Here is a 24,137-nt window from a genome sequence, read left to right as displayed (position 1 = left end):
GTCCCTGCTTTTAAGGAGCTCTGTTTACTGATTTATTTATACGCACCTGATTGTAGCACCTCTTGCCTGCCAAGAATCTTAAATCTGAGCCCTGCCTGTGTATTATGCAGGGCTGATTCATATTTGAAATATACATGAATGCATGCCTTTATTTATTGTGGAGAAGCACCCCTTTTACATTCGGGGTAGACTCTCTTTGCTATTTTTTCCGCGCTGGAATGGAGTGGTGTGATTCTTACCACCAAATAAAGCTGCTAGTGCGCCTCTCCCACAATGGAAGGGAAATGATTTGGCTCCTACTGGAGGGGCTCGGGGCTCAGTCGCTTCAAAGCAGCGTGCCTAGCTGAGGCTTTAACCCGCTATCCCTCCGCATTAGATCTGCGTCCTGTGATGAGCCTTTGAAGGGTGTGAGCAGCTCCGGACGGGAGATTGCAACGGCATTGCACGGATGCAGAGATTCAGCCTAGCAGAAAAAAAAAGAAAAAGAAAAAGGACTTTCAATTTGGTGGCTTCACCAAGAATGCGAGCGGACATAAACGTGTTGGACCAAAAGCGGCAATGTCACGAAGGCAGCATCTGGGATGTCCACACATATGCACGGAAGCAGAAGTTATTATGGGTGTGTGTTGTGCAACTCAGGAGTCAGCTGTGGTCTGCTTGTGTGCTTGGTTCGAGTGTGCGTTGCAGATGGCTGTAATAATGATCAGATAGCCTTTGTAATGGAGATGGCCCAGTTTGTAATGGCTTCCTAAAACAACACGTGGAGTGTCTTTACGAGGCTACAATCTGGCTCTTACTTCTGAAGAGAGAACGGCATCATGTCAGACAAGCTATTTATTAGCACACACTTCATACACGTTTCATTTTAGCACCCACAGCCCGCATCTCACCCGGTTTCCGCCTGTTAAAGGCAGACCGTTATCAGAACAGACAGAGACTCCCGCTGCACCAGTTAGGCCGTCCTCCCCTTTTACGTTCACTGTTAATGAGCCTAATGATGTGTGTCTCTGTGATTGCATCAGTCAATATGTTGTTCAGTATGGGTTTTAGAGACTCACTGACAACTTAAGCATGTCCGCCTGGATAAGATCTTCCATTCAAAGACAGGGGAGAGAAAGAGCAACTAATTTGTCTTGTATTTGATGGGACATGTGTAGCTGTCTTTTGCAATCATGAGCTAGGATTGTAAGCAGAGAATAGACTTGTCACTCATATTTTCTGATAAGAAGCTGCTTTTAAGGCATAGAAGGAGGCTGTGTATTAAAATCACTGTGCCCTACTTATGGTAGTATGTTGTGTTGTTTTACATGCATCACCGTTTCCTTTAGTGTTGATAGTTTTTTTTTTTTTTTAGCTTTCTTGCAACTGGTTTGGATGTTTGACCCCTGATATAGTTTCATACAGAGGTTTAGTTTCATTTTTGTTTCAGCTCATGTATCAAACTGTTTTGATTAGAGATGCACCAATTGGGGATTTTCTGGCCAATATTAATTTCCAGTTTTCTTTGATGTATTATTGCCAGATTGCAATTTTGATTGATTCAATTTTTTTCATTTAACACTTATGGCAGGTAAAAGAAAAAAAAAGTAGTAGTTTTCAATTCAACAGAAAATAAAGGAATTCAAATATTATCTTTAGTGATGCATTAAAGTGGAATTTGATTAAACTTGAAAAATGTGCATGAACGTGCATCCTGCAGATTTATGCTTTTATAGACAGAAAACAGTTGGATTTTCTGGTTTTTATTTTGCTTCATTTGTTTTGTTTTGAGTTTTGAGTGTTTGTCCTGCTGATCACCAATCAGAGCCGATCAAGGAAATATTGGCCACTTCTGATCAATGTCTGATTGATTATCTCATCTCCACTTGTGATAATATAAATAATAAACTTTCTGCTATTTTTGGGAGAATTGCAGCCTTTATAGATGTGTCTTCATTTTTGCACAATTGTAATCTTTTTTATATCAAATAGCTTTTCATGTAGTTTTACTTTATTTTATTTCATTTTAGTTAATGCAGACCGAAATGTAAGCAATGACAGGTTTAGGGTTCTCTTAGTATGATGACTTAGTCAAAATACCATGGTTTTATGATATTTACACAAAAATAAAAAAGTAATACATGATATAATTTAATTTACTTAGAACAGAAAAGCACTAATAAATGCTACTAAAGCAAATACAGCATACTGAAAATTACTATGATACTGTTATGAGTAACATTAAATGTTGTTTTTATTTAACACATAAACTACAGCAAACATTTAGATTTATCGTCCTCTGAATTCAGTAGTAGCTGTCACATGCTTTGTTAACAGGATATTGTACATCTTTGCCGTTCTGCTCTACGACAGTAAAACTGGGAATATAGCAAGCTAACATTTGCCAGCTCTGCTGTGTTCTCTTGGAAACTGCATTTTTGGTGGTTCCAGGCAGAAATACAAGAAGTTGGAAAATTTGAATCTCACCTAGCATCCCTGAGTTCATTATTCAGCCTTCTCATATAAAATATAGTGAAAGTTGCCTGGAAAAACTTTCAATCAGCATTTTTGATGGGTTTTATCTTATTGAACCAGTGGGACACATAGTACTATATTTGTGAACATGTTCCTTTTGTGTTTGAGAGAAATGCATTGTTATTGTATTTTGCTGCTATAAGGAGTTAGCACCAAATGATTAGCAAATCCCACTGGTTTCTCCACTTTCAACCAGAACATGTTCTACTCAGGTGTGACATAGTTTTCAGTTCCAAACTCCAACTTAAGAAACAAATCAAACACCCCATTAAATATTCAGCTTATCTGCTCAGGTGGCTAGCCAGAGGTCTGTTGGTTAACAGGCAAGACACTTGTAGCTTATCAGCTGTAGTTACCTTTACCTTTTCATAAGACGTAGTGGTCCTTTGGTTTCGTTGTCATGGCGGTCCATGCTTTCTGCAATTAGAAATATTTTCAAACAGCCGAATCTGTTTTTCTTGTAAATGAAAAGGCGTCGTAGCCTTTCTTCAGCTACCTAACCGACAGTGGCGTTCTGCCATTTCATCCAGTCGTGCACATTTCTATTGTTATAACAATCTGTGTGTGGTGTTTGCAAAACAGGAGCAGCTCCTAGTTAGCATCAAATAAACCGTTAGTTTTCACAAGATTGTGCGTGCAAAATGACTTAGACTTCTACAAACTTACAAAAGTAAAACTTTTAAGGTCAAACCTTATAGTTTTTTGTTAGGAATGTTCTTCTTCTAAATATTCTATTTATGTTATAAATTTTTTGATTGCGATATACACTGTTAAAGCTAGGGCATAAAGGTCAAAGGGACGTACTTTAAGCTATTGGAGTGGTATTTTTAAAGATTTGCTAACTCTGGTATTCCTTGCCAGGAATCGGCCCATCCCTAGTTTGAACTGTTTCTTACTTTTTGTGCTAATGTTGGTTTTATTCTTTAGTGGAATAAAAAAAGACTTGGAGCCCTTTACGCTGATAAAAGCCGTTTCTTTTTTAAGCCATACAGCTTTTGATTGATCTGTCCTGTGGTCTTGATCCTTGGGCTTGGCTGATTAAACCTATCCATCAGCCTCTCTTATCAGCACCCTTACAGATCGACTGCAGGACACTGAACTAAAACCCCCTGTATTGTTGCAACACAGAAAAAGTCAAAGGGTAAGGTCAGGGAGGGGAGAGGTTTACCCGAACTCCTCTCTTCGAGGCCCTGAGAACAAAGCACAAAAAAAAAAATACCCACTTTGTTATTTTAAAGTAATATCCTCTGTACAGAAATAAGACTTTGGAGATAGCCATCCATCATGCTATTGTCATGACTGTGCCACATGCACACAAGCACCCACACGTCTTCGTTGTGTGTATAATAACCTCTGTAAATGAGGTCGAACTGCGGCATTGCAGATTGTCACAAGAGTGTTTCCCTTCTAGAGGGAAATCATAAAGTATTGCTTCCTGTCCAGAGAGTGTCGGGTCCGCGACACTGATGTGACCCTGCACCCGGTCACAGCTCACACAGACATCAGCCAGATAATGACATCTCTTTCACTGACAGGCTGTCATTCACAGGCCAGCACAAGCACCCTGCACCTACATACACTCGCACACACGTATCGACAAACACATGTGCTAGCTTGAAAACGAGGGCAGACAAGCTCACCGTTATGAATCATCCAAGCGATTTGCAAGTCAAATTGCCAGTTTCATTAGACTTTTTTTTTCTGGTAAAATTTGAGACTCTCATCTTCCGAGTGACTTCTAAGGGAAATGCATCAAAACTACTGAAACGTGGATGATTGCGTGACACTTTGGTCTCATTTATCTGTGTGCATCTGTTACCGTCAGCCTGTCAAATGAGTGAAACCAGCAAACAGTTGGGCTTTTCAGGTTTTCATGTTTGATTTTGGGAAAGTTTGTTAAACATTGCATCTCCTTTATCTTCTTGCTCATGTTAAGATTCAGGAAATCAACTTTTTGCTCAATTTAAATATGAACACAAACATCTTTGCTGGATGATGATGGTATCACAGTTTTCCACACTGGTTCAGAAGCTCTTTTCTGCATGTTACATCAGATAAAGTAAAAGTTTGCTACTCACTGCCTTATCGTGAAACCATCAAGCCAAGTTTACACAGCCAGAATTGTTATGTTTAAAAAATATGGTTTATTGAAATCCTGTTGAAGCATGCTCCACAGATGCAGGTGTAGACCTGCTAGCTTGCCTACTTGCTGCTTCTAATTTTTGAGGAAGGTGTGGTGGGGGAGTGGGGGTTGAGGTTAGAGGGGTGATCGCTCCCCAGAATGTAAGGCGGGGGGAAGCTGCCTGCGTGGCACATTCATTAACCTGGTATCCAGTTAATCTCCTTGCTAATTCATTTAGTTCTCCCAAGTTCTCTTATGTTTTAATATCCTCTTGGTGCTGCACGCTCATGGGATGTCGTCGGAGCGTAGCCATGGCGATGATTGTGTCATTATTTTGCAGTCAGATGAGTGATATCCCAGAGGGCTCTGGCTGAGTTGTCCAAGCTGGTTGAGAGGGACTGATTAGAATTGCAAATGGTGGCCAAGTGTTGTGTTTATTGTGTGTCTCAATATTGGAGACAATCAGGCGAATCAAAGCCCTCAGCTGGAGGGATTGGACTGAGGCACGGTGGGCCTCTCTGGTTGGCACTACGTTCTTTGCTCCCTCCCTTCCCCGACTCCTCTCTTTTCTTCCCTCCTTTGCCCTCTCTCTCAGTCCACTCTGTCGTGTGGATATGTCCTGAAGTACGCGAACACAGCTGTTGAAAGAGCCCAAAAAGCAGAGAGAGAGACACTAAATCTAGTGTACTCATCTGTTGTGTGGCAGCCCTCTCACGCAGCTGAGAAACATTAAACATGCTTTATGGTAATGAAAGAGCCAGCGACAGACATAAATATCAGACAAAGTGGCAATGGTTTGAAATCTTGTTTACTTGCAACACAAATTTGTCATTATTGCAAATTATTGCAGGGGAGAAATATATAGTCACAGGTCGTTTTAAGAGCTTGGAAATACTCAAATATCTTTGTGCTGCTTGTGCTGTCAGGCTGCGTTAATGGAACATGTTGGCCATGGGCCACACTGGTGATGGCTCGGCGACAAGCCCATGGTATAAAGTGCCCTGCAAACACACATCTTCTCCCCAAATCACCCGCGAATTGTTCTTCCTCAACGATCGGCCATTATCCTGATATTGACTCTCTGTTTGCACAAGACTCGCCAAAATCCATCTGAAAGCCATTCAGCGCGTCTGTGTTAGACAGGAAGCCTGTGTTTTAGCTGTGCGTGTAATTCACTCTGTCACTTGCACACAGAGAGGCCCATCTTCTCTTGTTTCGCTACTGTTGGCTTTTAAAGAATGCCTGTGTGTATATAACGTGCATGCTATGCGGGAGCGGGTGTATTTTCGCGAGCGCTCATGCATGCATATGTCCCTGTTCGAACACTTGATAATTCCCCTTGGTCATACATGCGCCTCAGGTTGCACCGCATGACCAGTCGCAACAGGCTTGTGTGAGGCCCAGGTACAGGCATGCGTCCCAAACAGGTATTGCTACAGGGAAGTGACTGTTATAGCTTCATTTTATTGCAACACACATGGTCTTTTTTTCCTCATAACTTTGTTTTTCAAAGTTATGAGGAATGTGTCCACGCTGCAGCAATCTCTCAGACTTTTGGAGAGTTTTCCCCTTTGAATTTTGAGCGAACTGAGTGAAGGCTGGCGACCGCCGCAGGACTCAGATGTCTGACATGATATGGTTGAGAGTCACCAGCCTTGAAAGGCAGCAGTTGGTGTATGCGAGACGCAGACACTCATGGCCTGTTCAGACAGTGCTGTACGCCGTGTGGCCTGACAAGCGCTTCATGAGAGATTTTAAGAATTATGTGGATAAGGAGAAATAAGAGGGAGGTAAGAGGGAGAGCGTGTGTCACATTGCCAATGTGGTTGAGTGTGTTGAAGGAGGAGAGAGTTCACAAGGCGACATCTCGTCAGCTGTTTGACTTTCCCAGTTTCCCAGCGAGGCTGTTTTAAGAACAATGCAGAAGACAAACCACCAACCACTGACAAACTAAACTGCTGTTTGTTGGTGACTGAATTATTGCCGTTGTCTAAAATCGGAGACTCTGGAAATGTGTGAGCGACTACGCTGACTCCTCTACCCATCCATCTCCAGTCGATCCTGACAATAGCAGGAATACATTAAAAAAAGAGCGAGTCAGGACGGAAGGGGGCACAAGATAAATATTGTGTTAGCATTTTCCCTCCCGCTCCCTTGCAATTGTCTCTCACTCTGACAGATGAACAATGGAAGTATTTTGAACTTTGCAGCGTACGATCTTTTACGTCTGGGTTCAGAGCGGTGCTGTCAAAGCCAGACGTGCTCTGGCAGAGATTGATTGATTTGCTTTCTGAGCACTGTGTCTTCCCTTTGTTCTTGCAGGAAGGCTTTGGTTTCTCTCCAGATTGTCTGGCTGTGTCATATTAACACCTGTTAACAACACACAGCCTTATAAAATACCCACTCAGCTCCGCTTTGATCATAGAGGGTTCAAATAAAGTTCTGGCAGGAAGTAGTTAATGTCTATATTATGAGAAAGAACAAACATGCGCTCGGATGGACATAAATGTTATTTACTCTTAATGTCTCTCTTTTTTGGCATTATTCAGGAATTTCTACTAGATTTTCTGCTTTATTCTTGCTTGCAAGGACACTTTCTAGTGGGCATGCACCAGTCATGAAGGTACAACAAGGTTTTAAAAAGTTATTGTTACAATACTGCTGAAGATTATCATACTGCTCCTTCAATTTACAGAGCGTATAGTAATCCAATTCTCCCCCTCTCCAGCCTGTGCTAATGCACTAATTCTGGCTCTTTGGAAATATTTCTAGTTGTGAAAAACAGACAGTAGTTCAACTGATTAACCAGCTAATAGCTTGTTATACTTGTGTTACTTTATAAAGAGCAGATTGACAAACATTTTTTAAATTACATGTAATTTACTATTTATTCAACATTTTTGCATTAATTTTTGCTTTAATTTATTACAAAATCATAATAATAAAATCATAACAATAAAAATACATATTATTTATATTAAATATATGACTTTTGTCTAAAAGTAATTATAACTTGCAAAGCATTTACTGCAAAATATTTATGTCAATAAAATGATATTCATACCCAAGCTTGGTAAAAAGTATGGACCACAAGGTACCACCACAGAGTAATAAAGCTTTGCCTTTCTCCCACCTGTTGCTGGGCGCTGCTGGTCAGCTAGCTAAAAGAAGGCTTCAACACGGTTTTCCTCACTTAGGAGACACGAATCTTGATGTTTGGTAATGTTTTCTGTTGCAAAAAGCAGACAATCATGGAGTGTAAAATAATGGAGAGCCGCCCATAAGTCGGATTTAGGGTGATTTCAGATTTTAGTTGGCAAGTTAAGATCAGGATATTTGTCAGGCTGACTGGAGGCTGTATCCAAATAGATTGCTTGAGTCACTAACCAGCTAACGTTAGCTTGTTACAGTTGTGTTTCATAATAAAGAGCATAATGGTGAAAATGTACCATATTCTACGCAAGTGGAAGGTTTACTTGAAAACTACTCATAATGTACTTGGTTTTTATTCAAAATATGTTTTTACTTAAGTCTACGTATTGAAATTAAATAATGAATAAATTAATAAATATTCACAAACCTTAAATAATTTGTTTATTTTCAAGCTGTAGAAATAATTGTTGATTTTCTGTTTTAAATTTCTTTGTTAGTACCAAAAAACATTAAACAGTGGTATTTTTACTGAAATATGAGAGATTCCGGGGAGAATCCCATACTGGCCCATGCCTACTTTCTTGTGTCTTAGCAAGAAAGTAAGAAGAAACTACAACTCTAGCCTTGGCAAAATAGGACAGAATGTGTTTTTTAGCATTTGTAAGTGTTCAAAATTATACAAAACCCAGGTTAGAGTAAAAACTTCCATTTTGTTGTTACAAGCTAAGATTAAATTACTTGGGCTAGCTGTTTACTCCTTTACACAGTTTTTTATGCGACACTGTCAACTAAAAGGCTTAAAACAATCTAAATAATCAGTCCACTTGCTCCTACCTCATTTTAACTGCACAAATATGTGACTGGAATCAATATTCTTTCCTGAGAAAAAAACAAATAAACATATTTTCCTAAATGTCAAACAATTCCTCAAAGAAAAACCTCATTAGTAATGGGTGTCAGGTTTGTTTTGAAGATTTTTTCCCACCTTCCTGATCACCGGCTGATTTAATTCCCAGATGTGTCAGTGCCAAAATATACTGCTGGGCAGGTTCGCTTAAACCGCTTCCCCACCTCTGAGAGCTGTGAACACTTTTAAACTCCAGGTTTGAAAAATTCGCCAATCTTATCTCCAAAGTGTAGCAAACTTCTCTTTTTCCAATGAGTTTTTCCTTCCTTTGTTTCGCTGTTCAGTCAAAAAGCCTGATCCCTCCAGCTACAAATGAATTCAACTATGACTTGATTCTGTTTGTGTCAGAAATAATTAAAATAATTGGGATAAAATATTTGTAATTTCAGCTTTTGTCTCTGTTTATTACCGAGTCTGATTGAATGCAACATTAAAGAGGGTCTTTGAATACCTTTTGCGAGCCTATTAAGGGAATTGGAGATGCAGAGCATAAAATGGCCTCTGTAACAATCTGGGCAAGCTGTGTGGGTTTGATAATGATTATGATTCTTTTTGTCTTTAGTTACTCCCTCCACTCTTCCAGGTAGTTGTTAGTAGTATTGGGTGAATATGAGGGGGTTTGTTAGAGGGAGTCTCCTGGTTCCTGTTGTTCTGCCTTCCTGAATACAGATACGTGCTCCAGCTCTTCTCAACTCGGCTCTGCAGTGCCGGGTCCTCGGGGATTCCTCTCTCTATGACTGCTGGACATCACAAATCTGGCTCAACTTTGGTGGGGTGTGGGGGGCTGGCACAACAACACACACTCATTCACCCACTCGGGCCTGTATGCCTACATGCATTGCACACATCACACATAGACAGTGAGCTCTGGCCAGGCGGGTTTGGCTGTGACTATAGACTAGGCTTGTGGAGAGATCTCTATGGAGTAAGCAGGGCCCATCTGTGGTGGCTCCTCAGTGATGGGAGGCAGCTGGCTATGTGTGTGTGTGTGTGTATGTGTGTGTGTGTGTGGGTTTGTACATTTGTGTTTGTGCAAGTGTGTTATAGAAGAAACCAGTGGAGGAGGAGGAGGAGGAGAGAGAGAAGAGGCTTGTGTGTCTTTGGGTCATGGAACAGTCCCAGAACAAGGGCTAAACTCAGGCTGAAACTGACCCAAATGGTTTTGTCTATAGCCAAGCCAAAATCATCTCTTCTCCTTTCCTTTCCTGTTCTTCCGTTCCTGGCCTCTCCTTTCCTTTCCTCTCCTCCTTGCAGCCCAGCTGAAAGAGCTCAATCCCTGGGCTCCTTGATGAATAAGTGGGGACCCAGAGAACAGCAGTCTGGGCTTTCTCTTGCTGTCAGTGATACCAGCGATGACGCTCAATCAAAACCGCATACACCCTCACTCGCTTAACTCCCCAGCTCTTAAAAAGGGATGGTCTCAGCACTGACAGAAGCCACAGAGGCCATAAGAAGAAACAGATTATGCTATTTCTCCTCCCTAATGACTTCTCGCACCCCTTCTCACTCGACAGTCCTCTTCAGCTTGTTCGCCTCATAACAAGGTCCACTTCTGTCCTCCTTTTTACAAGGCCATCTGGACATCATCTTGTTAGCTCGTTGCAGCCTCTGATTGTGCGATGCTAGCCCTTCATGTGACAGTGATAGAAGACGAGCATACTGAGCTTGTTTGGTGAACATGAGAGGTGTGTATCAGCCGCAATTGCGTCTGTGTTATAGCTCGCCTGTGTGCAACTACTATAAGTCACACTGAATCTGATCGGCTCTGCATGCCAGCCTGTTGACTGAGCCATCCAGAGCTAGTGTGCATTAGCCTGTGAAAGCGAGAGGGCGTCTGTGTTCACACATACAAAAGCGTCTCTTAGCGGGGTGGAACTCAAGATTCTCAGTCTTCCCTTCTTGCCTCTGAAACCATTGTCTGTGTCTCTCCAATGAAGACAGCCTGAGGGGGAAAATTCCAAGCGATCTGCTTTTTAGCAAGCCTCTGCAGCAGCGCCAGCCTTCTGGAGTTAAAATGCTATGTGGCTCCAGTCTAGTTTATCCAATACCTCTAGTTAGTGCTCCATTTCTATAATAAGGGTCAAATCCTTCCTGCTTTGCTAAACAATTCAGGAGCCAGATGGATCTTGTTTTGCTTAATTTTAGGATGCCTATGTTTGTTGGTGTGCCTCGCTAATGTGTGTGTGGCCCGTGCTAGTGCTGGGGCGACTTGTTTACCGTGTTTGACATGTGAGGAAATCAGTGTGTGTACACTGTGGGGTGTGTGTTTATGTGTGTATGTTTATAGTTAGGCCTCCCTAAGAACATCTGCCCCCGCAATAGCCTGACAGAAGCCAGCTATGTATACAAGTTCTCGTATCGACAGGCTACGAGAACAGACCCTTTGACCAGCTCACCTTCTTGCGAGACAGTTCAAACTGGTTCTGGAACTGTGCAAAGTGTGTTTCTCCCTTATATGAAACGGTTACACTGTGTCAGGGTTAAATGGATCTTAGCCACATATTCTTCATATTTGTGTCTTCTGTTTAAGTATTTCCATCCTGAGGCCTTGTGGATCTATCTAGCTGGATCTGAAAATCAGATCTAGGCTATATTTCCTGTTTGTGGACAATCGTTTAGTATTTACCGACATGATTGAGAGCTGGAATCAATTGTGACTAGAATAAGACAATCTGCTTCAAGCAAGTCAATAATCTTTGCTTTAAAAACACACAAAAATCACACCATATTAGATAAAAGTGCAGCGACTTTGAAAAGTATTCATTCCCCTTTGACTTTCTCACATAATTTCAGATTACAATCACAAAACTTTAGTTATTTTCTTTGACAGACCAACACAAAGTAGTGTATAATTTTGTTAAACACTTCATCAATGGGACACGACATGTGGCGTAGCAGTAGAGGGCACAACCCATATATGGAGGCTTTACTCTTCAACGCATCTGTCCCGGGTTCAAGTCCCGACCCCGGACACCTGCGCTGCATGTCTTCCCTCTTTCTCCACTCCGCTTCCTGTCTGCTTTCTTTAAAAAAAAAACTAAATTAAAGGCCACTAGTGCAGCAAAAAAAATGTAAAGAAAAAAAACATTCCACCAATCTGGCCAACATGCAACACATTATGTGTGATAGAAAATTATCACAGCACATCACTGGAAACACACCATGCTCATGTGAAACATAGTGGTGGCAGCAGCATGCTGTGGGCATGGTTAGATTAAAGCATATTAATGTATGAGAATGGCCCAGCCAAAGTCTAGAACTGAATCCAATAGAAAATCTCTTGCAAGAATTCAAAATTGATCCTTTTTTGCAAGTTTATGTCAGTTTCTAGTTGAGTAAAGTTGGTCAACCGGATATTATTTAGGGGTAGTAGAGTTGTGGGGGACTAAGTACAAATGCATGCCACACTTTCCTAATAAAATACATTGCAGTTTGTGGTTGTAACGTGACAGAATGTAAAGGGGCATAAATCCTTTTGAATGACATTGTATGTTAGGGGAAAAACCATTACATAAAATATAATTTTTGTTCCTCACTGACTCGATTGTAACCTTGCCATGTGGGTGTAGTGGTGCTTTGTGAGCAGGCCTAATATACTTCCCTGTTTTTAGCCTATGGCATGTTGATTAAAATGGCCAGAAATATCCGTGCTTCATGGAAAATGTCGTCTCCAATAACAGGGGGAAGCAGCCACAGTGATTTTGTGGATAATGTAGGATAGAAATAATAATTGGTGTGACAACACTTCTCCTGGTGTGATAATTACCAGGGTAATATCGAGGGGATAAAGTACCTGTTGTATTGGTGATCATGTAAGGACAGGAGTGTGTGTAGATGAGCTTGTTCTAACATGAAACAGTAGAGGGTAGAGAGGAAAAACAGAAACACAGTGTACTCAGTTGCAGCAACTGGATGCTATAAACCTGGCATGGTCCTCTGATGGAGATAGATTGCATAGTATGATGAAATGGATTTTAATTAGCATGTATGGCATGTTCCTGATGGTGCTCAGGAGGAACAAATCAATTTGAGACCATTCAGTTGATATGAGCCGTCCCAGCCTCTTTCTCTCCGGGTTCCTGGGTCCATTCATTTGGCTACAGAGGCTGCCTGCCAGTGCAGCTCAGGGCAGAGGCTTGAGTTGACTGGACGGGGGTTGAGAACACAGGGGGAAGGGGTGGATTGAGGCTCTGTAAGGGGCTTTGAGTGGGCCTGAGTGTAGGCGGCGTTTTATCTGAAAGTCGGTGAGGGCAGGGCGCTTGAATAGGGGGTGGCTGGGAAGTTGGGCTGGGAAGGTCCAGGATGCACCCCACAGTGCTTTTGTGTGCCTCCACATGTATATATGTGTGTGAATGTGAGTGTGTGAGGGGTGTAGCATATGTGAGATCATGTGCTCATATTCACCAGTGGAATGCAAAAAGAAAGAGAAGGGGGGTTCTCCTCTCTATTTGGTTCGTTGTTCTCTGTTCTCTCTCCACTGTGCTGCAGCGTAGGTCTGTTTGGATAAGCTCTTTACAGGATTGAGCATGCTGTGGAGCTGTCCAGATGAAACAAAACCAACCTCATTTGGTTGTTTTGAAAATGATTCCTTTTATTTTGTTTGGTGCAGGCAGATCCACCTCGTTTGACATGAGGGGGATAAAGGCTCTCTCGCGTTATGGGGTCATTTCCCAGAAACATTATTTGTATCCGCACAACTCTTCCTCTGTGCACTTCAACTTCTTTCATCAACAGGTCTTATGGGTCTCCAGACAACGAGAATGAAAGATGCAATTCAACCTCCCCTTTTCCCCCCTTTTTCCCTTTTCGACCTCTTCAGAAGTACAATAACGTTCAGTCACTCGTCTCCTCCTCTCCATGGCGTGGCTGTGTGTTTCACCGGAGTGGTGCTGATTAAGCCCACTGAGAGACAAACAGGAGACAAAGTCCCTGCCCACCAGTTTAGTTTCACATCCTGGACTGGAGCTGGGCTGCAGCTTGCCAAGTGGAGGGCTTTTAAACTGGGCTAAACACTAATTGCTGCCCTATTTCTTTTATGCCGCTTCTTTCCCATCTGCGATGGCGCTTCCAGACCTCCACAGCAGCCAGAGCCTCATTATAGCAGACAGTTAACAAAGGCTGGGAAACAGAAGCAGAGAATTCACTTAGGATAGCTATCTAACCGCCAACCATGAGGCCTGCTCGGAAAATTGAATCAATGACAGGGGCTGGGCGAGATAAATCCTTCAAGGATATTAGGATATTAAGATTTTGAAAATCTTAATTATTCATCTAAATTATTGCGACTCTGACAATAGAGTAAGTGGGACATGAGGCCCGTTGTTATATTCCAGAGTTAGTCATTTAATTTTAAAGCACGTCTTTTAAGGATTTTTGAAGGAAGAGAAATCTACAAAGCAAATATAAAACACCTACTTGTTGAATGAAACAAATGGAGGCCTGATTTTAATTTATTTCCCCCTTCTTGTGTTTTCTGTAGGTGTTTTTCTTTTATGTGTGTGTTTGTAAAGTGAGGGGGAAGATGGAGATGGGTGGGGAAGAGAAAAAATCCAAATGAGGGAAATGTTGAGGAGATGAATAAGAGGAAAAGGATAAAAGAGGGGAGAATGAGATTGCTGAGTGGAAATAGAGGGGGCTGAGATTGGGGTACGAATAGAGACATGGTGGAGGTGGTGGTGGGGTGGTCAATAACAAAGCCTATGGTTGCTATGGAGACATGTTTATGCCTCACTGATGCATCTTGTAGATCCAATTAGAGACTGATTGTATCTGTGTCTTCACAGACATATGCACGTGTACCCAGGACCGGTGTGTTTATGGGTGCACGCGCACACACACACATACACACACACACACACACACGCACACACACACACACACACACACACACACACACACACACACACACACACACATCCATGAAAACATATGTCTACTTAAACACAAAAAACAAGCAGGCATAGGCAGGGTGCTGCTGCTGAGCACCAGCAAATTATTAGGAGAAGTAGGACAAAGGAGACCGCATGTTCTCTCTCTCATCGGCCTCTCGAATTAGCATGACCCCCCCACCCCCTTCCCCGAACCCCCAACGGCCTCCCCTCCTCAAACCTGGGAGTGTCAGACAATAGCGGAAAAATAAAGTCTCACCCGCGTCCAAGCGTGGAACGAAGGGCCTCCTATCCGCACATGCTCTCATCATGGCATCATAATCTTAAGGGTGACGGAAATGACTGTTTTCCAATTTTCTCATCACATCTATATCCTGTGAATGAAGTCATTTAGGTGGCGATGCCGCTATCCTCTAGAAAAATTGGCCATGAATGTTAATTCAATCATGTTCATTTTCACGGGGGGTATTTCCTCAGAAAATGGGGCCTTTTTAAAAATCTTTTTGTTCAATGGCTCGTTCCTTGCCAGTCGTTAATATCAGTAGATGAGAAAGCTCTGAGATCCCTCTACAGATACACCAGTCACAGATTTTGTGGGAGATTGCTAATCCTAGATTTCTTGAAGCTTTGATCTGCTGATTTACATTTCAAGACAAACATTAACAAGATAAAACTTTTTTTTTTTTCAAATTTTAATCTTAACAAAAATTTCTCAAAAACTTCCCAAAAAGCTTTATCTCATTGGATCACTAAAATTCTGTAAAGACAGGAAAAAGCTGTATGCTGTCAGAGCTGTCAGGCAGCTGCTTTGAATCCCCAGGCCAGCAGGGGTCCCCATGGAGCACCTGACCTCTTGCAAACAATAAATACTACGTTCTCTTTATTCCAGAATTTGCCAAGTTTCTAGTCAGAAGTAAAACAATAAGTCCTCATGATAGATGGCGGAATTCCGGCTTGGAAAGTTGTAGGTCGAAGAAGGCTCTGAAAACATATCCAATATGTCTTCTGTGGATATAAAGTAATGTTGCAGGTACACATTATTTATTAACAGTTTTGATGGTCGTATCTCCAAAGGCCAGTGGCAGAGTTTGTACTGTACAAGAAAAATAGTAAATTGTCATTGGCTCGTATTGCTAATAGCTGTTAGCAACACAGCAAATTACAAATCGGACCAGACGGAACTGGAACACGCTCAACATCATTCTCAGATTCGAGCTCAGACAAACTAAACACGCCAATAGATCTCTTGTGGGTTCTCACCGGGTACTCTGGCTTCCTCCCACAGTCCAAAAACATGTCTGTTAGGTAAATGGGTCTCTCTAAATTGCCCTTAGGACAAACAACCATGTGTGCATGGTTGCTTGTATGTCTCTGAGTTGCCCTGCAATGGATTGGCGACCTGTCCAGGGTGTACTCTGTCTCTCGCAAGTGGACTGATGGAGATAGGCACCTCCTCCCCCGTGACCCACTATGGAAGAAGCGGTATAGACGATGAATGAACGAATAAACTGGAACTGAGGCCCCAGTTAAAGTTTTGCTTGGGGCCCCATCAAATCTCGGGTCAGCTCTGGACAGAGGTATCTGTACAAATAAAAACTAACTACAATGTGTTACATATTTACTCCTTTACGATTCAGACTATAGCTAACAATTTTTCTTATTATTTACACTTCAAAATGTAATGTGCACCACACCACACAATAATCAATTTTTCCTACAAATGCTTTTCAGATCATAGTAAAGCAATGTCAACCTAATATTTGAGAGGAAAAACTCACATTTGTTAGATTATTCATTCATTCCTTTCATTTATTGTAACTATCCAGGAGCCTTAGGAAGCCATTCTGTCCTTATTGATGATTAATTATTCATATCAGGACCAAAGGTGATGTCACACTGTGTGTATGTAAGTAAAACAAAGGAAAATAATTATGGAGATTAAGTATCTTTAACATCCTATTTTAGCATTTTGCCCATTTAGCATCATTACCGCTATAAACAATGTTAGCAAGATTAACATTAATCACAGCAGTTTTTGAGTGTATTCGCTGTAGAGTACATAGAACCCAACTTTAACTGTGAGATTCACAAAGGCATCTTGAGCCAGCATGTTGTCATACAGAATTGGACTCTTCAAAGGGTTAAAACAAAGCAACTTTGCTGTAATAGGTTCAGCTTCCTCATGTCTGCTGACATCTAATTCCATCTTCTAGCAGCCTTACTGAACAGCTGACATGTGCTTCCTCTAACTCTAATTACAGAAAGCAGTCACTCAAACTGAAAATAGCAAGTTGTCTTCTGTAACATCTTCCACACAGAAGAGTGGTTCTGTCAGTGTAACCTATTAGCAGCTATCTATGGTGCATTCACCAATCAATAAAATATCTCATTTTTGGTTTCCACTGAATCATAGATCAGAGCCATTCCAATATAAACTTGTCTTATTCCAACCACCAGATGATTTGTCTGTGCATTTCTACCCTCCACATACTCAATCTCTCACTGGTAGAGGTCGTGGCTTTCCCTTCTGCTTGTCTGAAGAGCAGGTTATTTAATGGTGAAACGATGTGTGGGATGATGAAATGTGGGGCTACAGATAAGGTGAGATTATACACTGACAGGGAAAAAGAGTGTACACACCGACACAGACATAGAGAGGGGGCCCCCCAGCCACTGATGTCTTGTTAAAATGTGAGGGATCAGAAAGAACAACAAATGCATCGCGCGTTGCTAAATCCTCCTTAAATCCGCTGGCATGGGCAGATCTAGCAGATAGCCCCTGCTGCTGGGCTCACTGTCTGCGATCACAACACTCTCTCACACACACACACACACACACACACACACACACACACACACACACACACAGACAAACACACACGCTTGTACATAAACACACCCGTGGTCAGTCCGGCTGTCTGGGTTTATGCTTGGCTAACTGGGACAGCAGAGCTGAACCATGTTGACGTTTTAAGCCCCAAAAAAGTCCAGAACAATGATTCAGCCCATCTGCCCCCACCATCCTTCCCCCAATAGAAGTGCAACCTCAGCCCTTTAGCTGACGCTCCAGCACGCACACACACTCCAGCACAGGCCAAACACACCATGTTGCACTTCGTGTACCTTTGCCCCCAGTCTTCATACACATTTACACACACCAGGCCTCCTCCGGTTCCCCACCTTTAGTGAATAAAAGAGAACAAAAGCTGATCTGATTGAGTCGGCAGCAGAATCAACGCGGAATGGTACTGTAAGGTCGGATGGATTATCTTAATCCTCCAGTAGATGATCATGACAGGCGGGGGTAGGAGGGTGGTGGCACCAAGAAGCCTTTACCCTCCCATCTGACCGCTGCACACTGTTTTCCCTATAGAAACAGCCTTTTGAAGTAGCAGCATTGTTGGTATTATGTTAAAGAACAGGCCTTATGAAAAACAAACCTGTTGCATTCCTTCTCCAGAATCCGATCTGCATCGGCCATTTTGTACCGCGGCAGCTTTTTATCCTTTCTTGATAACTTTCAATATGTTTTGCGTCACATCCAAGTATGAGAAAAATCTGAGGATTTGTAAGCAACACTCTGTTGGCTTGTTCTGAAACTGCGTCAAGCTGCTACATGTAGTGTTTTTTTGCCTTAAAGGCCCTGTCAGACCAATCTAAACCTGTAATTCTCCAGGGCTAAAAGTCTTAACACTATATAAACTGTGCTAGAATTATGTGGCTCTCGTTTATCTGGAAGTAACAATCTGTCTTTTTGCCTTTCTGCCCCCCCTGCAGGTTTCTTCCTGGAAAAGGTCTTGTGATCTACCCAGACATCGGGGACAAGCTGGATATCATCTGTCCCAAAGCGGACCAAGGAAGAGATTACGAGTTCTACAAGCTGTATCTGGTGAAGAGAGAACAGGCGGAGAGTTGCAGTACAGTACTCGACCCCAACGTACTGGTGAACTGCAACAAGCCTGAGAAGGACATCAAGTTCACCATCAAATTCCAGGAATTCAGCCCCAACTACATGGGCCTGGAGTTCAAGAAGAATGTCAACTACTACATCACCTGTAAGTTTGTTAGGGAAAAAAGTAATGATTGTTTTTTTGATTTTTTTGTTGATGTTTGGCGGTTTAACTTTCATTCAGCCAGAGAAGCCTGACTGAAAAGCATGGGTAATAATCTCTAAGTTTCACACTCAGTTACACGCAGTTACACACGGGATTTCCATGTTAAATTGCATTTTAATGGCTGCTGTAGCGGCCCCATAGCAACAACTGGAGTTTCTGTGCGTTGCTTAAGCTCAGAGCGGTCAGAGGTGGTTATGGTGTTAAATATTCCATGTCATTACAGGACTAAAACTGTGAAACTTCACTGTTTTCTTTGTGCTTTTAAGCTATTTTACTTCCTGCTCATCTCATATTACACTTTAAAAAGAGTTTTAATGTGATCATCTTTAGTGATGCCCCCAAAAATTATCTTACTTTTGCTTTGTGAAAGCATAACACAAAGAAAAAAAAAATACTGGGACGAGGCCTTGGATTTGTGAAATCAGAATATAAACCTTATCCTTACTTAAAAATTATGATCACTGAGCTGTAAATACAACATTGATAGTAGCACTTTTGAGAGTAGCTGTGCATGCAATTTTATGTGATCGATAAACCTTTGCAACTAGAGAGCATACAGATGAGTATTTCCAATGATAAATAGTTAATGTACAGACATGTTTTGACTTCAGTGTGGCTATCTGGAATGAAAACTCTGGCCAGGTCACCAGTCCATCAGAGACAAACATTTAAGCACAGCAAATGTGCTAATGACTGATTTGTTAGTGGTTTTATTTATTAAATAATGTCCAAATGTTTAAACAGCGCAGCTTAGTTCATAATAAATGTTTCAAATGAAACTTATAGATATTAGGACTCAAGGCCTCTGAGGACTAGAGGGGCATTTTCGCTTCAACCTCAAACCAATGTTTGTCTCTTTATTGCTCATGTTGAAGGCCACATGTATGAATCAAGACATCAGGTAGGAAGTACACTTGTCACATAAACCGAGAATGAAATCAAACATTGCATAATAATCTGGTCTTCAATGGATTCTGCTTTTACCAGCATGAGAAGAGGCTCGGTTTGCTCCTCATCAAAGTCCTCTAGCTGAAACTCCCAAAGGCTAAAAAACAGAAACACACAAAAAAGCCATTTTCTCAACTCTTACTTCTGACTTCGTTTGAGGTATATAGAACTGTCTGTGTAAACCTCTTTTCTTAATCAGATTTTTACTCTGCTCAAACAGAAGATTGATCATATCTTCGACAGACGCCTGACATGGGATCTGGTGTTGTTGCTGAAATCTGAGGAGCTCCATGAGTAGTGCAATATAAAACCATACACATCTGTCACAGTTTATTAAAACAGATCCCAAACTGTACTCAAGTGTTTGCTTTGGGATGCCATACTTTACACCTACTTGTTGATATGCCAGCTGAGCTGCAGGTCTCACTCCAATTGGCTCATTTAAAATATTTTTTAATTGCTATGATACAAGCCTCCTTGCCATGAGAAGTTTATATAAAAAGCAGAGTCATGTCACGTCTAACTTATAACATAAGATGTAAAATACGGCTTTACTAATGCTTTGAAACAAAAAGGTGATTGAGGAGTTAGCATTCTAAACTGTCTTTAGCCTCTTTTACTGGCCAGTAGCTTGGCTAGCATTACTAAACCGCAGCCTTTTTATATATTGCCTAGAGAATTTAGACCTTACCTTAAATCTGAGATTTCTAAAAAAGGCTGCCAGCAGTTCCAAATCCAGCATTTAACATAACAGGCAGAGTTTGAAAGCTTGAAACGATGCAACAAGGCAACTTTGCTATGTTCCATTCAGCCTTCCTGTTGTCTGCTGCAAGGCTTTTGCTCTCTCACAGCCTTTTTTTCTAAATTATAGTCTGTCGTTGAGCTTGTCCCATGATACTGCTACTCTGTGCCACAGCCACATTTTAAATTGATTCTTCAGTAAATCAGTAAAATTATTAAAGATGATCCTCATATTACAGAGGCTGTGCCTGAACTAATATGCAACAAGCAGCATCATGCCAAAGAACGGTTGGCACAGTGAGAAATCAATAGATGCTCTGCAGGCCATGAGACAAAAACAAACCCACCACCAATATCGGCTAATGACGCCTGGCGTATAATATTGTTACATCAAATGTCACCCAATTAAGCTAATATTTTTGGAATATCATAAAGCAATTGAGAGTTTGAATTTCCTCGTGTCTCATTTTAGAAGTTCTTAAAGTCCTTAAAAACATATGAAAGTGACTGCAGCTGTTCTATTTTAAAAACAGCTCTTTTACAGCCTCCTATGTAAAGAAAAGAAAATGCAGCCTAAATTAAATAAATCAAATCCCACATAAATTTTTCTTTTCATCTGTTGCAGTTCAGTAAATATTTGTGAACTCTCCCTCGCAGGGAGAACGCGGGGAAGCATGAATCCTGAGATGTTATCAAGGTGACAATTTTCATAGTCTCTCCTCTGGCAACATGGCAGGGGTGGCTTCAAGGAGATATTTCTCTGAACTTTTAACACGCCCACATGTTTTTCACCAAAAAAAACAAAAAAAAAAACACCTTGGGCATTCTTGTCGCTTTCTTCGCCTTTCCCCTGTTCACAGGTCTGCTCGGCGTATTGTCTGGTGATTACATCATAAATATTTTAACTAACTTTATTCCTGACATGTGCGTGGGCATGCATCTTGACAGCAGCTAACTCCAACATTAAAGCAAAATGTGTCAGCTTTATTTTAGGCTGATTTTATTTTTTAAGCACCGCTGTAAGCATCTCTCCTGTGTCTTTTCTGTGCAGTGCCGGTCTAACTGATGTTTGTTTTATGCAAACTAGAAGAATCCGTGACACTCTCCACGGTGTTTCTAACTGTGAACTCATAACTAGCTGTAAATCCTTCATGAGGCAGCTGGGTCTCGCAGAATCCGACTGATGGGGGATCATTATTGGGCTTAAATACTGTAATGTTTGCATGTCAGTGGTGATCAGATGGGGTGTCTGTCTTCATGTTACGTTAATGTTGTTGTTCGTTGCAGCAGGGGAGCATGTTTTATGTTTTATCTATACTACTGCTGCCTGTGCATACTCTATGACACACTTCAACAATCATTTAGGTCAGTGGTTGCCAAACAATTCTGCCTGAGACCCCCAAAATAACAGTGACAGAGACTGGCAACCCCCCATATTGGTGGCCTATTTGCCCTCCATACACCTCAGGGGTTACATCACAATGATTCTGAAAAGCATCTCACGAACCCCCAGTTGGTGTCTTGCGCACCCAAGATTTTGTGTTTTTGAAGCCATAACGTTTTGTAAACCTTGGTAAACCTCCTTCCCATACTGGGCCCTTGTTCATTTCACAGTGTTCACTGTGGATGTGTGTGCTTGTTGAGCCCCCTTTAGGCCAGCTTATCCATACGTAGAAGATGTGAGTGAATTATCCCACTGGATCTGCTGGGAATGGGGGCCGGTCAGCCAGCAGAGTGGCGTAAATCTGCTCTGCCCATAAAGAACCGGCTTTTCTGCTCTGATTAACGGCGCAGCGTGGCAGACACCATTGGAGACGAGAGGAAGATGCATAAGGAGTGGACATTCCTCTAAATCTTGCAGAAGTCTTGTCCACCAGACCCCCGACCCCCGACCCATGCCCTGGCTCTTTACATGGGGCCAAAGAGGCAACAAAAGGTGTGGGTTGATGTAAACAGCAAATGGTGTGCGCGTTGTGTGTGTATTTGTTTGAGTATGTATCTTTGGCCCCAGTGTCACTGCAGGGGACCCCGTTCACTTGGTCCCGTCCATCCCGGCCCCACTCTGACAGGAGTCTCTGGGGGGTCAAAGGTTGCAATGCAAAGTTGGGGGGTCACGGAAACACCACAGGAGGGTCAGCTATGATAACTTTGGCCTGATCTAAAGTCCAGACCAGCACCAGCTTGTGCTGTCTATCAGCACCCCATGCCCCCTGCGCACACACACACACAAACATGTATATACACACACCATCTAAGCCCTCTGGTGCTTCATTGAACAAACTGGTTATATTTCATTGCGTTGTCTAAACACAGGATATCAAATGAGCTGTTTGTGTGGAAAATGGCTGGGGTGTGTTTAGGACTGAGAGTGAGTGGCGAGGTGATTCTGGACAGGAGGCTTTTAGGAAAGAAAAATAAAATGGGGAAAATGTGCAACAAAGTGTGGAAAATGAGTAAGAGATATATAATAAAAATATACACAGAGAGTCGCAATACATCACTGAGCCTCCATTTTCTTTCATTATTGCCACTCCCCCATCATTGAAATAATGCAGCATGACTTGTGTTGTGATTGGCTGTGGTTAGCTGAGCTGGCGAGTCTCTGTTCCACACAAAAAGTTGAAGCCACGTAGCAGGAGACAGAGGCGGCCTGTCGACATGCACCTCTGCTCTGTCTTGATTTTCCCACGCATTGGGAAGGCGTAAGCCTGATCCCTCCTGACAGCTGTCACTCTGCATCGCAGCGATCCGTCTGGGACTCTTACATGTGCCGACTTCATCGGCAGAGTTCTGTGACAGAGGAGCACACGCTGTCTCACCTCAGTAAATAACATAACGCGCGCTCACAGCAAACACTGAAGTTGAGTTTATTCTTGGAGCTTAGATTAGTAGACTTTCCGGTGAATCCTGTGAAACCTCCTTCGTTGTGGTTTATGTGTTTGGACATTTGCATATAAGTTGTAATAGAAAAAAGTTGTATTCACTGAGTCACTGGGCGCTGACCCAGCTTTTGAAAAACAAAGCCTAAGAAGATATCTGACTAACTGGATGTTACCTGCTCAGTGCTCACCTTCTCCGATTAAGGTTAGAAACCATATTGGATATCAGTAAGTTGGGTTGTATTGATACATCTAGCTCATGGCGTGAGACAATGTTGGGCTCAAATTGCTAGAATCAGAAGATGTTGTTTTAATGGTATTTGTCTGGGAAATACTAAGAAATTCAATTTATTGTTTCCACTGATAAATTAGAGGGAATAAAGGTCTCACAAATTACTAACTGTGTTTGATAAAAAGACGGTTATCAGTGAAAAACTTTTTGTTCCAGTCCAAAGCTGCTTTTTGTGTATTACAAGTAGAATAGAGGAATCTGTTGTGGATCCCTGTTCGGTATACGATTAAAGAGTTCAGTTTTGAACAAAGTGTCTTAGAATTTGAACTAGAGATGTTCACGTGAAGCTAGGACTCATTAAAAATTGTGAATTAGCTTTTTAGTTTAATGTCGGTAGCAGCTAACAGTTTGATAGCTGTGCTATTTTAAAATTCTTGCTAATTTTCTGCATCTTTAGTTTAGCACCTTCTAAAGCAGATGCTAACTTTAGCATCATTATCCAGTCATATCCATTCTTAATGTGTTTACAAATCATTCGTTTCTTGAGTTTCCTTGAGTTATTCATATCTTTAAAGGCTTGAAGGGTTCCTTAATGGTTACATAAACAAGCGCTGTCAGCCAGCCAGACAAGAAGTCTT

General features: G+C 41.8%; 1 protein-coding gene across 1 annotated transcript in view; it reads left to right on the top strand.

The window, feature by feature from the left end:
• Positions 1–24,137, top strand: part of efnb1 (ephrin-B1) — a 76,388-nt gene that overhangs the window by 13,384 nt on the left and 38,867 nt on the right. Inside the window, 1 exon segment of the mRNA XM_047353627.1 lies at positions 18,362–18,639. Within this exon segment, the coding sequence (XP_047209583.1) occupies positions 18,362–18,639 (278 nt within the window).

This window comes from Girardinichthys multiradiatus, chromosome 23, assembly GCF_021462225.1.
Source record: "Girardinichthys multiradiatus isolate DD_20200921_A chromosome 23, DD_fGirMul_XY1, whole genome shotgun sequence".
Lineage (NCBI taxonomy): Eukaryota > Metazoa > Chordata > Actinopteri > Cyprinodontiformes > Goodeidae > Girardinichthys > Girardinichthys multiradiatus.
The sequence above is the reverse complement of the archived record's forward strand: the minus strand, read 5'-3'. Positions and strand labels throughout refer to the sequence as shown.